Source organism: Thrips palmi, unplaced genomic scaffold (genome assembly GCF_012932325.1).
Source record: "Thrips palmi isolate BJ-2018 unplaced genomic scaffold, TpBJ-2018v1 HiC_scaffold_2, whole genome shotgun sequence".
Classification (NCBI taxonomy): Eukaryota; Metazoa; Arthropoda; class Insecta; order Thysanoptera; family Thripidae; genus Thrips; species Thrips palmi.
The window spans coordinates 9318758-9333543 of NW_023144629.1; the positions used below are offsets into that span (position 1 = coordinate 9318758).

General features: G+C 54.8%; 1 protein-coding gene across 1 annotated transcript; it reads right to left on the reverse strand.

The window, feature by feature from the left end:
* Positions 1-560: 560 nt before the first annotated feature.
* On the reverse strand, positions 561-11312 carry LOC117647498 (putative inorganic phosphate cotransporter). Its single transcript, XM_034389254.1, has 9 exons — positions 11189-11312; positions 7300-7511; positions 6068-6301; positions 4721-5056; positions 3170-3322; positions 2655-2787; positions 2068-2306; positions 1524-1754; positions 561-1142 (listed from the first exon to the last, which is right to left on the reverse strand). Exons 1-8 carry the CDS (start codon positions 11217-11219, stop codon positions 1539-1541), a joined length of 1554 nt encoding a protein of 517 aa, XP_034245145.1. The 5' UTR covers positions 11220-11312; the 3' UTR covers positions 561-1142; positions 1524-1538.
* Between the last annotated feature and the right edge of the window lie 3474 nt (positions 11313-14786).

Here is a 14786-nt window from a genome sequence, read left to right on the forward strand (position 1 = left end):
ACTCAACTTAGCCCCCCCTTAATTTTAAATTTCAATTTGGAAAAAAGAGCTAAGTCCAAAAAATACACCAGAGTAACATACACTTCATGCAGACTATTGTTCCACTTGACTTGTCTCAAAATTCCTCTTTGTTTAGGAAATATAAGGTGAGCTGACTCTGTTTTCCATTTCAACGGAAAGCGATAAGTTGCAGAAATCCTCTACGGAGTGACCTTACACTTTTTATTTTTTTTTCCAAAATTTTACTAATGCTTTTTGAAATTATTAGCATGTGCAACATTCATTTGTTTTGTTTTAGTTTTCCCTCCTAACAGTTTTTGGTTTCTCCTGGAAAATGGCCAAAATTGAGTTATCCCCTTCTTCCGCTTCCTGGATCAATTGGTTCTTTCCCTCCCACAAACCAAGATCACCTTTAAAACTGCAAAATGGAACTGTAAAAAAATCACTCTGTTCTCAAGCCCACATTTTTCCATGTGGCTGCGGCATTACACCCAACGACGCTCTCCAAACAATGTATTTATGCTTACACAAAATAACTACATATAAAACATACATGCGTACAGTCAGATACACTAATACTCACACACACACACACACACACACACACACACACACACACACACACATTCACATACACACGATCTGCTCAGTCTCATTGCGGAACATATCTCTTTGCCGCGAATTATTTGTACTTGGTGGGAGTCCCGCCGGATTTGGTTTGTGACGGGACGCGGAGACGCCGTGACACGTTTCGTGACGCGTCTCGTGACGCGATTGTCACGTCTGTGACGCGATTGTCACGTCTGTGACGCGATTGCCACGTCAGTGACGCGATTGTCACGTCTGTGACGTGATTGCCACGTCTGTGACGCGATTGCCACGTCAGTGACGCGATTGTCACGTCTGTGACGCGATTGCCACGTCAGTGACGCGATTGTCACGTCTGTGACGCGACTGTCACGTCAGTGACGCGATTGTCACGTCTGTGACGCGATTGTCACGTCTGTGACGCGATTGTCACGTCTGTGACGCGATTGTCACGTCTGTGACGCGATTGTCACGTCTGTGACGCGGGCGTGGCAGCTTTTCGACCGCTACTCCCAGATCTTGAACTCTTTCCTTCCAGCAGAACGACAAAACGCCTGCACAGAGGACAGAAAAAAATATAATAATGTGAAAAAAATAAAGATAAAGAGAGATTGCTTGCTTTTGGAGTCAACCCTTGAGGGCCCACAGTGGGCCAAACGACCGGTGGAGGCAGCCAAAACTCTAGACGCGTTTTAAGCTCCAGTCGCTAAACAGGACCCGAACCGAACGTGTGACCCCACCAATGGATTCCTCGTTCAGAGAGCAATCCATTGGTGGGGTCACACGTCCGGTTCGAGTCCCATTGAGCGACTCTGGAGCTCAAAACGCGTCTAGAGTTTTGGCTGCCCCCACCGGTCGTGTGGCCCACTGTGGAGCCCTGGCCTCCTCCTCATCATCATCATCATCGCACCATCCTCACCGTCATCGTCACTCACCGTGAGCTGGCCGCCTCACACCTTGGCCTCCTCCCGCGTCCGGTTCTTCTCCTTCTTCTCCTTCTCCGGCGTGCTGGCGGCGGGCTGCACCTCCTGCAGGAACTCGCCGCCCTCGCCCACCGTGTTCCAGGACTGCACCTCGGCCGAGCTGAAGACGCAGTACACGACGGACGAGGCGAGGCACACGCCGAACGTGACCCAGAACACGTCGCGCCACTGCTTCAGCGACCTCTGCGGACGAGCGAGGCGAGAGCGCGTTTAGTTTGCGTTGAACCGGGACGGGAACGGCAGAAGGATTCGCGCAGTGGGCCAGAAGACCGGTGGAGGCGGTCAAAACCCTGGATGGGTTCGCTAAATGGGAGTCGAACCGAACGTGTGACCCCACCAATGGATTGCTCTCCGAACGAGGAATCCATTGGTGGGGTCACACGTTCGGTTTGAGTGCCATTAAGCGACTCGGGAGCTCGAAACGCATCTAGAGTGTTGGCCGTCTGCGCCGGGCTTCTGTCACACTGTGGTTCGCGAAGCTTGCTGTTGGACTCACGTCGGGAATGAGCAGCCCCACGATGTCCGGCGACACGATGCCCGAGACGGCGCCCAGCCCGTTGACGATGGACATGACGAGGCCCGAGTAGTTGGGCGCGATGTCCAGGGCGTTCACCTTGAGCGAGCAGTAGAAGGGGCCCATCATGGCCATGCCGATGCAGAAGAGCGTCACCACCACGACGCGGTCGCAGCCCACGTACGCGGCGGCCAGCATGCCCACGCCCGGCATGAAGCACGCTGCAACCAGGGCACTTCTTTGACACAGGTTCGTCGAGCCAACAAAGAAAACCACTCGCACTGCCCAACGATCTACAGTGTGCCAGAAGACCGGGGGAGGCGGTCCAAATACCGGACTCCTCTCGAGCTCCAGTCGCTAAGTAGGAGTCGAACCGAACAGGTGACCCCATCAATGAATTGCTCTTTGAACGAGGAATCCATTGGTGGGGTCACACGTTCGGTTCGTGTTCTGTTTAGCGACTCTGGAGCTCAAAACGCGTCTGGAGCTTTGCCCGCCTCCATCGGTCTTCTGGCCCACTGTGCACTGATCGAGAGCCAGAGACCTTGGGAACCCCATAGGCGACTTACCGAAGGTGGTGAAGAGCTTCCGGTGCACGCCGATGGAGATCCTCTCAGTTCGAATGAGCCAGTCGGAGAGCCAGCCGCTGAAGAAGGCGCAGAGCCACGTGGCCAGGTTGGGCAGCGCGGAGATGAGTCCGTTCTGCGGCACGGCGACAAGGCGTTAGCAACGAGGGTGAGCACACTGCGAATGGATTGGATACCCAGTCTGGTTCCGAGCACTGCTCTCGTCACACAGTGGGCCAGAAGACCGGTGGAGGCGGTCAAAGTCCCGGACGCGTTTTGAGCTCCAGAGTCGCCAAATGTGACTTGAACCGAACGTGTGACCCCACTAACGGACTGCTCTCCGAAAGAGGAATCCATTGGTGGGGTCACACGTTCGGTTCGAGTCCTGTTTGGCGACCCCTGAGCTGAAAACGCGTCTATAGTTTTGCCCGCCGACGCCGGTCTTCTGGCAAATCCACTGTGAGTCGCTCCGGGCTCCGGGGCCCCGTGGGTGCGAGAGAGACAGCCGCCAGACTTACCTCGGTGACCTTGTAGCCGAGCACGCTCTTCATGTACTTGGGCAGTTCGGTGCCGAGGGTGAAGAGGGCCCAGTCGTGGCCGAGCTGGCCGATGATGAGGGCCCAGACGGGCATGCTGCTCAGGATGGCGAACCAGGGGATGCTGGCGGGCCGCTGCCGGGGAAAACGCACTCATTGAATGAACAACCAAACCAGGTGTGCACTGTTAGGCTCCGCTTGGGCTTTTCGTATAGTGAGTCAAACCCGCCAGGAGTATGCCGATACTCCCCTGCAACAAGCAGCTATCTACGCTCACTGTCTCGATAACCGACTATCTACGGGCGCTCTCCCGACAACCGGCTATCTACATGGGCTGTCTGGATAACCGACTATCCAACATCGTAGCGAGGTTAGGGTTGTCGTATAACGAAGTATTTTTCTCCATGACACTTAAAGCGACCCGTTTACACCAAACTTAATCTTGCTTTGACGAACTTTTGACAAGTTTTGGTAAAGGTTTTGCGAGGGCAACTTAATTGGTTGGATAAATAAAAGCATTCAATCTCGCGAGGTGGAGAAAGCAGATAGTCGGTTATCCAGACAGCCCGTGTAGATAGCCGGTTGTCGGGAGAGCGCGCGTAGATAGTCGGTTATCGAGACAGTGAGCGTAGATAGCTGCTTGTTGCAGGGGGGTATCGATGCCGTCTATACTTTTTAAAAGTATGCCGGAGTATACCTTTGCCCCCATACCAGTACGTATGCCCAACATACGTTTCTCAAAAGGTATGGCAGGCGGCTTCCCCCACCACTCCCTCAACTGCCTCCGTACCTATGCGAATGCGCTTCATACCGAAAAGTATGAGGTAAACGGCCACATCGAAAAGCATCGGCCCGGCCCGGACTTGAACCCGGGCATTCCACCTCCAGTGTGCGTGATGTGCCACCGCGCCGCACAGGAGGTGGAGTCTCGGATGACGACCACATGCTCTTGGACCGGGCCGGAGCGAGGGAGGCGGGCATCCCCCACCCCGCTGCAATGGCCCCCCCACCACAGCGGCGTGGTGCCCCGCAACACCGCGCACCCCCCCTCTGCCATACTTAAAGGTTTGGCTTGGTTTGGACGCGACAAATGGGTGCGAACGTATGACAGCTCATACATTTTCAGAAAGGAATGCCGAGCCGATCTTATACATTTCAAAAGTATGGCTTTCCATAACTTTATGTACGCCTTTTCGCATACCTTTTCAAAAAGGTCAACCTCAGCCTTACAGTGTGCATGTCTCTCCAGAGTCCCGAGTCGGAGGCTGGTCCCCGCTGCACAGTGGGCCAGAAGACCGGTGGAGGCGGCCAAAACTGTAGACGCGTTTTGAGCTCCAGAGTCGCTAGATGGGACTCTTATCGAACGTGTGACCCCACCAATGGGTTCCTCGTTCGGAGAGCAATCCCTTGGTGGGGTCACACGTTCGGTTCGAGTCCTGTTTAGCGACTCTGGAGCTCAAAACGCGTCTGGAGTTTTGGCCGCCTCCACCGGTCTTCTGGCCCACTGTGCGCTGGTCCCCGCTGGTCGCGCACCTTGGTGCTGGTGGCCTTGATGGCGGACTCGATGTACTCGCGCTCGGCGGCCGAGATGCGGGGGTGCATGGCGGGGGTGTCGTAGCAGAGCAGCCAGAACGCGGCGCACCAGACCAGGCCGATGCCGCCGAACACGTAGAAGACGGAGGCCCAGTCGCCCGTGCCGGAGATGATGATGCCGGACAGCGCCGTGCCCACCACCTGGCCCAGCAAGTTGCCTGCAGGCAGGCCGAAGGGAGGGGGCTGGTTAGCACACGAGGCGGCCACAGCACAGTGGGCTAGAAGGCCGGTGCAGGCGGCCGAAACTCTGGACGCGTTTTGAGCTCCAGAGTAGGTAAACGGGACTCGAACCGAGCGTGTGACCCCATCAATGGATTCCTCGTTCGGAGAGCAATCCATTGGTGGGGTCACACGTTCGGATCGAGTCCCATTCAGCGACTCTAGAGCTTAGAACCCGTCCGGGGCTTCGACCGCGTCCACCCGGTCTTCTGGCCCACAGTGCGTCGATGAAAGAGCCAAAACAAAGAGACAGGCAAGGGACAGATACCAACTCAAGAATGTTTGTTTTCGCAGAGCGGTTGCTACCCGGGGGCGAACAACATGCTGGCCTTCTGGGGGCCCGCGCAGGAGCGATCCGTCATGGGCTCCATCATCTTCGCAGGTGAGATAAGCGAGGGGGGAACAGCTTTCCACATTCGTTGTACAAAATTTGACCACATTCCACATTCAGGAGGCAAAAACGCCTGTAAGTAGGCAACATGTGTGGCAAAAAAGCAAGAAATCTTGCACATTCTTGCACATTCACACAATCATTGTACACAAAATTTTACAGTGGGTCACCCCTCGGAGATAAGCCGCTTGTGCGGGTGCATCTGCGCTCTTGGAAGTTCCTCGGAACCGCGCGAGGGTTCGAGATTACACTGTCTCCGAGCCAATTAAGGGGCAATTAGTCACCGCAGATCCCCAATCATCTTGAAAGGCAAATAGTGTCGAAATCCCTGACGCAGCAGCTCTATGAAAACGACCTCAAGTTTTCGCACATGAGCATGTGTTGCAATAATTGTGAAAGAAACACGCCGTACCGTGGGTCAGAAGACCGGTGGAGGCAGTCAAAATCACAGGTGGAGGCAGTCAAAATCCCGGACGCGTATTGAGCTCCAGAGTCGCTGAATGGGACTCGAACCGAACGTGTGACCCCACCAATGGATTGCTCTCCGAACGAGGAATCCATCGGTGGGGTCACACGATCGGTTCGAGTCCTGTTCAGTGACTCTGGAGCTCAAAACGCGTCTGGAGGTTCGGCCGCCCGCACCGGTCTTCTAGCCCACTGTGCGACGCGACGCCTACCTCGCCCAGGCCCTCCATGAAGCGCGCCGCGATGACGCACTGCGGGCCGCAGTGGCGCGCCGCCAGCGGGATCAGCATGGTGGACACGGAGCAGATGAGGATGCCGAAGAACAGCAGCCGCTTGCCGCCGAAGCGGTCCGACATCAGCCCACTGGGCACGTTCATGGCGACGTAGCCCCAGAACAGCGCGCCCAGCACCTGGCCCTGCATCGGCTCGTCCCAGTCGAACTCGGCCTGCACATTCAGATTCACATTTGACTCTAGGGTAGATTCAGATTGGTTCCAGCGCAGTTGCAGATCAAGGGTTGGCTTGAGGGACGGGCAAAGTTGGACTTTTTAGCAGATGATACCTTCACCACACTTGAAATATACTTAAAACTAAGGTGTCAGCGTGCTTTTACTCGAGTCCAGAAACCAAGCCCGTATCCTAACAATATAATAGGGGCTGGCCGCCGGGGCGGGCTGGTGCGTGTGGCCATGGGGCGCAGCCTGCGCGGAATTTGACAATGCCTCCCCCGTACAGCGCCAGCGGCACCGGGCGTAAACAATGGCACCTCCTCCTCGGCGACAATCCCTCCCCGCCGAAAGGGCGACTCGGGCTGGCCTCGGCTCTCCTCAGCTCGTGCCGACTTCGGCGCTAGCTCGGCCTCGTTCGGACGATACCGATGCAGCACACTGCTACAACTAGCACACACGACAATACCAAACGAATTTCATCGAAAGAAAACCAAAGGAGTATCATCTGCTTTCATTAACGTTCGTTGAATGAGATTTTGACCAGTTGCGGGGGGCTGTCTGAGGAGGCTGTCTGGGGGCAGGGGGAGCCCTTGGCCTGCGCTTGAGAAGACCCTTGCAGGCGGCCAATGTTCTAGATTCTAGACGCGTTTTGAGCTCCAGCACGGTAAAAACGGTACCTGGTTTTCCCAGGAAGCCCATGGTAGAGACATAGGTGATTTCCGGGGAGTTCCTGGGAAAACTAGGAACCGTTTTCATCGTGAGAGTAGCTAAACAAGAGTCGAATCAAACGTGTGACCCTACCAATGGATTCCTCGTTCGCAGAGCAATCCATTGAGGGGTCACACGTTCGGTTCGAGTCCCGTTTAGCGACTCTGGAGCTCAAAACGCGTCCGGGATTTTGGCCGCCACCACCGGTCTTCTGGCCCACTGTGCGCAGGAAGCTCCCCTCCGGCCGACCAAGTTGAATGAAAGGTGTCCGCCTTCGAGACGCTTACCTTCTCCAGGAAGGCGCCGCCGTCGCTGTTGTTTTTGCCGGTGTCCTGGTCCATCTGCGCCTGGCACGCGCCCTCGGACACGATGTCCCCCTTGGAGTTGGCAGCCTGCGCCATCTCCGTGATGGCCACGCTCATGGCCGCTCGCATGCTGTACGCGTTGAAGATGGCCAAGCCGCCCATGATGACGAAGATGTAGCGCTGCGGCAGGCAGCCTGCAAACACCAGGGTAGAGGAACAACTAGAGAAGGCCTACAGTGGGCTAGAATAACGGTGGAGGCGGTCAGAATCCCGGACGCGTTTTGAGCTCCAGAGTCGCTAAATGGGACTCGAATCGAACGCGTAGCCCCACTAATGATTTGCTCTCCGAACGAGGAATCCATTGGTGAGGTCACACGTTCGGTTCGTGTCCTGTTCAGCGAACTGGAGCTCCAAAAACGCGCCTAGAGTTTTGGCCACCGGCGCCGGTCTTCTGCCCCTCTGTGAGGCGCCACAGACGTCTGTTTGAACGATATCGGAGAAAAAGTGAGAAACTTGATTATTTGTCGTGCCAATGGAGCCTTGCTTTTGATGTACACCGAACTGATATTTTCGCAATCTCACTTTGATCCATTAACGAGAGTGTTTTATCAATTCATTGCGGTGTCTGCCTGAGTGTGTATATGTGTGTGTGTGGAATCGCTGTGCAAAAGGGCTACATCTGCGAATGTAACTGTCGTCGCCACAAGCACAGTCCGTGGTCCCGCCTCTCGAGGTCTCAAGGCTGCTGGTCCACCGGCAAGCCACGTGCACGTCAAAGGCGTGTGCCCGCTCAAGGTGGCCCCGGGGCCCCACGGAAGGCCCAGCCCCGCACGGCCCCGCGGAGACGCGGACCCCCAAGGTGGCACCTTTGCTGCGTCGCGGCGAAATTTCGCGCTTCACTCGGCGGGGCGCGGGGGCAGCGTACCTCGGGCCCTCATCCCGAGAGTCGTTGTCGTCACTCTGTCTCTCTCGCACCTGCACGGGACGCCCCCTGAGTGCGAGAGAGACAGAGCGACGAAAACGACGCTCGGAATCAGCCTGCCGGCTCCACGCGCCACCGTCACGCGGCAGAGGCCGAGGGGCTGAGAGGGGCGGGCTGTCGCGACGAGCCTCGACTTTGTATTTTATTCCTTTATCACCGATTAACCGTCGCGGCGCTGCGCGGTGCGGTACCTTCGATTGCAGGCTGCGCAGCGCCGCTGCCGCGTGATAGGAGGGCGATCTTGTTTCGGGCGGTTTCGGGCCGAGCGACCGCCATGAGGACTGCGGCTTCGAATCTTGAATTCGAGTTTGCCGAACCACCATTTAATTACGATAATGGTGTTTCTTCTAGAAGCGAGACGAGACGTTCTCACAAAACAAGGCCTGGGGCAATTTTCGTAGTAACGGAAACCCCATTGTTACTCCGTTCACGCGCAACTGAACTCGACTCATGTCCAACTTTCCGAAACTACACTGAAGTGGACGTCACCGACTTTGACTCGCTTTGACTCCAATTATTCGACTGTTTCGTTCTGAAGTAAAAGGCCACTGTCGAGCAGAGCGTGAATGGGAAGGGAAACCTGAACCCTGTCGCCGTCATCCAGAACGGCCGGCACTGATTTGAAATCGAGCGAGGCCCTTCACTGAAAAACCAAACGTGGTCTAGACCACTCACACTGGTGTGGTCAAATGGGTGCCATTTTGACTGCATCAGTTGGTGTGGTCTAGACCACGTTTGGTGCGTTTGGTGTGGTCATTGCATGGAAACGAACACCAAACGTGGTCTAGACCACAGCAAACGTGGCCAAACGTGGTCTGATGCGGTCAAAATGGCACCCATTTGACCTCACCAGTGGTGTGGTCTAGACCACGTTTGGTTTTTCAGTGTTGTCAGGCCTTGGCAAGGACGTCAACCTACCTAGCGACAACCCTCCCTGTCGGAAAGGCCTCTCCCTCTACATTAATGAGGGGCAAATTAATTGATTGAAGGAAAGCTTATCGGGATGTACTGCCCTAGTAGCCAACTGGCAGTGAATGGCTTCGTGATAGGTCCATGAGAGTGGATCGAGATAGCGGTGAGCTGGCGACGCCAAAGTGTCACCCATCACCTGACGAGGAAAAAACCTCACTCACGGCCGGGGACCCAAAGAGAGGGAGAGAGGAAATAAGTGCGTGCGTCTCGACGGAAAAGGGGCGTTAACTTGAAGCAGCGTCTGCCTGACTTTCGGGCGGCACGCTGCAGACCGGAGAAGGCGGCCAAAACTCTAGAAAGCGTTGAGCTCCAGAGTCACTAAATGGCTCTCGTACGGAACTTTCGACTTTACCAATGGATTGCTCTTTGAACGAGGAATCGATTGATGGGGTCACACGTTCGGCTCGAGTCCTGTAAAGCGACTCTGGGGCTCAAAACGCGTCTAGAACTTTGGCCGCCTCCACCGGTCCTCTGGCCCACTGTGCAGTGACATAACACTCCTATGACACAAAATCTCGCATGATACTGCCCCGTGTCCTGTGTCCGTTTCTCAGAACGTTTTCACGGTTATGATTATGGCCCAGCCAAAGGCACTTGCTTCGCAGCGACACCTGAGTACTTTTATCTTGATTTTGTACTCGAAACAATAAAAAGTTGCACTTGAGAGGTGAGTAGTATAGGTGGGCTCACATGTGCACTGAGGTGCTAGAACAGCCTATTGGCATGCCCTTACTGAAACATGACCCACGAGAGGGATTCCGCACAGTGGGCCAGAAGCCCCGGCCCGCGCGATGGCGGCCAAAAGTCTAGACGCGTTCTGATCTCTAGAGTCGCTGAAGGAGACTCGAACAGAGCGCGTGACCCCACCAACGGATTCCTCGTTCGGAGAGCAGTCCTTTGGTGGGGTCACACGTTCGGTTCGAGTCCTGTTTAGAGACTCTGCACTGAGAAAACCTTACAAACTATTTTGGGCCTTACAAAGAAAAGTAGTTTGTATAACAAAGTATTTTGAGCATACATAAGCTTACAAAGAAAATACTTTGTAATTTACGAACTATTTCTTCGTATAACAAAGTATTTTAGTTTGTTATATGTATGCTCAAAATACTTCGTAAGGTTTTAAGAGTGTGGAGCTCAAAACGCGTCCGGGTTTTTGACCGCCTCCACTGGTCTTGTGGCCCACTGCTCCGTTCAGATTCCGACTTTCTCCCCACTGTTTCTCAACGAAGGTGACGATATTGGTTGAGAGGCAGTTTGCCCGATCGTGGTCCAGGAGGGCTAGCCAACCTGAATTGTTCATCATGGTGTTGGAGGCAATAAGAATGCCCCAAACCACAGACAACCAAGGCAAAGCCGACATTCTCGAGACAAGCAAACATTTACTTTGAAAAAATGAGTACAAGAGCGTCACGAAGTGCAAGCTCCCCTCAGTCGCACGCTGGACGCGTTGTAGAGGTGTATCTACTTCGTTGTTTTGTTTACTCGTCGATGTGCTCCACCGAGACAGCCACTGCTGGGAAATGTAATGCCCTGGCAGCACTGGCAGTACATGAATACAGGCTTCATTCTTCACTTTCCCTGGCCTGACCGTTTCAAAATCCAAAACCGTCCCGAACAAGGTAAAAGTGCCGCTTTGGAATCCAAGGGGATATGCCACCCTGGTTTTATTTCCATGGGGTTAGAGTTAATTTCCACTCCCACTGCCCAATGAACTCTCCGTTAGACCCAACCCACCGCAAGCAGGTTCTCTGCATTCTCTGCATCAGTCTCTAGGTCTCTACTCTGCATACTGATTCAGAGAGTCGGTTTCGTCTGCCTGTCTCTCTCGCATCTATGCATGGGGTGCTCCGTGTGGGTGCGAGGTAGGCAGAGCGACGAAAACGACTCTCGGAATCAGCCAACTTGTGCTTTCCTCACCGTGCCACACGATGGGGGTCCTGTGCACCATGGCGGAGAGTCGATGTGCCGCTGATTGGTCTTGGACTCGCACTGGTCCAGGGCAGCGCCTAGCATGATAAAGACGCCTCGGCTGGCCGTACAGTGCAGGGGAGGGGGGGGAGGGGGACGCCCAGGTGGAGCGCTATCAAGTGGATGCTATTTGTTTTGCTCTGGGCTGGCCAAGGCGGTGGCCGCCCCCTCCCCCCCTTGCACATTCACACATACCGACTTATACTCGCACACTCCCGCGCACACGAACGTAGCCTAGCTTAGCCGTGTGGAGGCAGGAAAAAAAAAACACACGGTACAGTAAGGTCCAAGGAATCCGAGTAGTATCTGGTTTTTTCCTCATGAGAGATATATTGTACACACTAAATGTTTATGTAGAATTTTGTACGTACCACTTGCACGATTTTGTGCATGCGGGGAATTTGCATAATATTATGCGTGAAAATTTATGCAAATTTATGCAAATTCACGCACAATTTTATGCACGACGGCACACAAGTTTAAAATTATGCATCACCACGTACAAAATTGTACATGAACATTTTGTGTGTAACAATGACTCGATCAATAAACAAAAAATATGCCGGAGGCAGGTGGCAAATCACAAGCAATACAAACTGTCTTGCATAGGTGTCAATTTTGTTGTTGAATACATCCGACTTTTTTCTATCTTTTCACCTTATCAATTTTTTTTAATTTTTTTTTTTTTGGTAGCTAGGTGCCTTTGGTAGGGGGTCCGATCTTTTTTTTTCTCAGGCATACATTGTCTGTTCTCGGTGTCAGGTATCGGGCGGGCGAGCGCGCGCACTTCACCCTCTCTCGTGCTGAGTCAGCCTCAAGTACCCGGTTTGGCGCGCGAGCGAGGGGTACCTCACTTCGTCTAGTCAGTGTACACCCCTGACTCCAGTCACTGCCTTGTTTCAGTCTAGTCACTGAAAAAGTCGGCAAAACCACGTAAATTTGTCCCAATTTTAGTATTTTTGCAACGCATTTCGTGATATTTTCAGTCTAGTCAAAGTGGAAATTGAGTATAGTCACCAGTCAGTGTACACCTGTTTTCAAAGTGAGGTACCCCTCGCGCGCGAGGCGCGTGAGCCGCGCCTCCCCCGCGATGACGCAGTGTCAATTCGGGTTCGGCTGCCGATTCGGATCCGTTCGGGCGGCATTCGGATAGGTTCGGGCCTTCGGGCACGCGACTCGAGCCGCGGCCCGAGCGACCCGAGCGACTCACAGCCGTTAAGCACACACCTTGTTATCGGGCCATCAATTAGCCGGGCAGGCCGTGGCGGGCCGGCAGGGCGACAAACAAACTGTGCAAAGATACGGAGGCAGATTCCGTGCCGGTTTTTTTGTTTCACAGTGCGCGTCGGCGCGTCGCAGTGCGTTCAAGAATCTCGCACCTGCCGCGCACGCAGGTGGTGGGCGCTGCGCTCGTGAAAGCATTTCGCGCGGGAGAGGTGGTTCCTCGGTGGGATGCTCACACGAGCCGCGTGCGTCGTACTACAGACAGCAAATACGATGCTTGATTAATTGCCAAAATTTATGCGTTTGTACCTTGCTGGCGAATTGCTGTGAGTGATTCGTCCGCTTGAAACATGTTCTGGATGTCCTCTAAAAGTTACGTTGCCGTTACGCAAAAATGCAGGTGACGACAGGCTCCCCTCCGTTATCATCCCAACAATCTGCCAATCGCACCTTCATATTCGCCAATTGTCCTCCAATTACACAAAAGCCTCTGGCCGCGGTGCGCGGTATCTAAGCCCCGCGTACCGCCAGCACCGCCACCGCCCCACAGTGGGCCAGAAGACCAGTGGAGGTGGCCAAAACTCTAAACGCGTTTTGAGCTCCAGAGTCGCTAAACAGGCCTCGAACCGAACGTGTGACCCCACCAATGGATTGCTCTCCGAACGAGGAATCCATTGGTGGGGTCACACGCTCGGTTCGAGTCCTGTTGAGCGACTCTGGATCTCAAAACACGTCTAGAGTTTTGGTCGTCTCCACCGGTCTTCTGGCCCACTGTGCGCCTACCGCGTCATCGCGAACGCCCCGCCCACATCGGGGGTCCGTCTCGAGGCTCGTCAACAGCGCGCCTCAATCAAAGGTATCCCTCGAGTTCCCTACTGCCGTGACTTTCGTTGTTTTGTTTTTTGGCTGTACTAACTTACGATGACTCGTTTCATTTTGTCTCTGTTTCAGGAAGCCAATTGAGTAGCGCGAAATAATCGGTAGCAAGCTACAGAGATAAGAGGGTCGCCCGGGTTCAAACCGCAGAAAACTTTTTCCCGTCTCAAGTGAATGTGGACGTACTCGGTACTCCCCACGGCTGTATGACCACTTTCTGGCCCAACCTTTTCCTCACAGCGTGGTGGCTCGCCTAATTCGCGGCTTCAAGTAACGTTGGTTGGACTAGCATTTCCCTGAGAGCGTACGCTGTCCTTTGAAGTAGGTTGGGTGGCCTACCCTGCGCCTGGTGTAGGTTGGGTGGCCTAATCTCTATCTTCAAGTACGTTGGGTGGCCTATCCTGCACCTTGAAGTACGTTGGGTGGCCTACCCTGCCCCTTCAAGAACGTTGGGTGGCCTACGCTGCGCCTTGAAGTACGCTGGGCGGCCTATCATCCCTTTGAAGTACGCTGGGTGGCCTACCATCCCTTTGAAGTACGCTGGGTGGCCTACCATCCCTTTGAAGTACGTTGGGTGGTCTGTCCTGCTCTTACGTTGGGTGGTCTATCCTGCTCCTTGAAGTACGTTGGGTGGCCTATTTTCCCCTTGAAGTACGTTGGGTGGCCTACCCTGCGCCTTGAAGTACGCTGGGTGGCCTACCATCCCTTTGAAGTACGTTGGGTGGTCTATCCTGCTCCTTGAAGTACGTTGAGTGGCCTATCCTCCCCTTGAAGTACGTTGAGTGGCCTATCCTCCCCTTGAAGTACGTTGGGTGGCCTACCCTGGGCCTTCGCGTGTGTTGGTCCCTTTAGAGCAGAAGCCGGCCGTACGTACGTGGAACCCTCAAGAGAGTGGATGAGCCAAAGCCAAGGACTGCTCGGCCGATACGCCGTGCTTGCGGTGGGGTCCTTTTGGGAGCCGAGCCAAGGAGTTCGTCGGGTTTCTATCATTCGGCCTTGTCTGTCTATGTGTTACAAGGACGCGAGGACAGCACCTGATGAGGTTTCCGATCAAAACCAAACTTGTCGATACCCAGACCCCAGCAGGCCAAACGCGAAGTCCTTGCCCTTCTCTGTCGCTCCTCTTGAGTCAGACTGACTCGGCGGAGAGAGAAAGTCCCGCTTCCGTTCGGGGTGGCGACTTTCGCCCGCCGGAGTGCCGGAAGCAAGGGGCGTCGCCGCGTCACCGCCGGCCAGGTCTGTGTCACCGCGGCACCGCGGTCTGGCCTCGGCACGCACGTCCGCGTCGTGCGCGGCGCGCAGCGCCCGCCGCGGATAACCATCCCGATAGCGGAGATAGCGGTGCGGTATCAGCAGGCCGGTTCGGGGAGTCCTCCTCATCGCCCTGTCTCTCTCGCACCCGAAGGCGGCGCCCCGTGAGCGCGAGAGAGACAACGACGAAAACGAC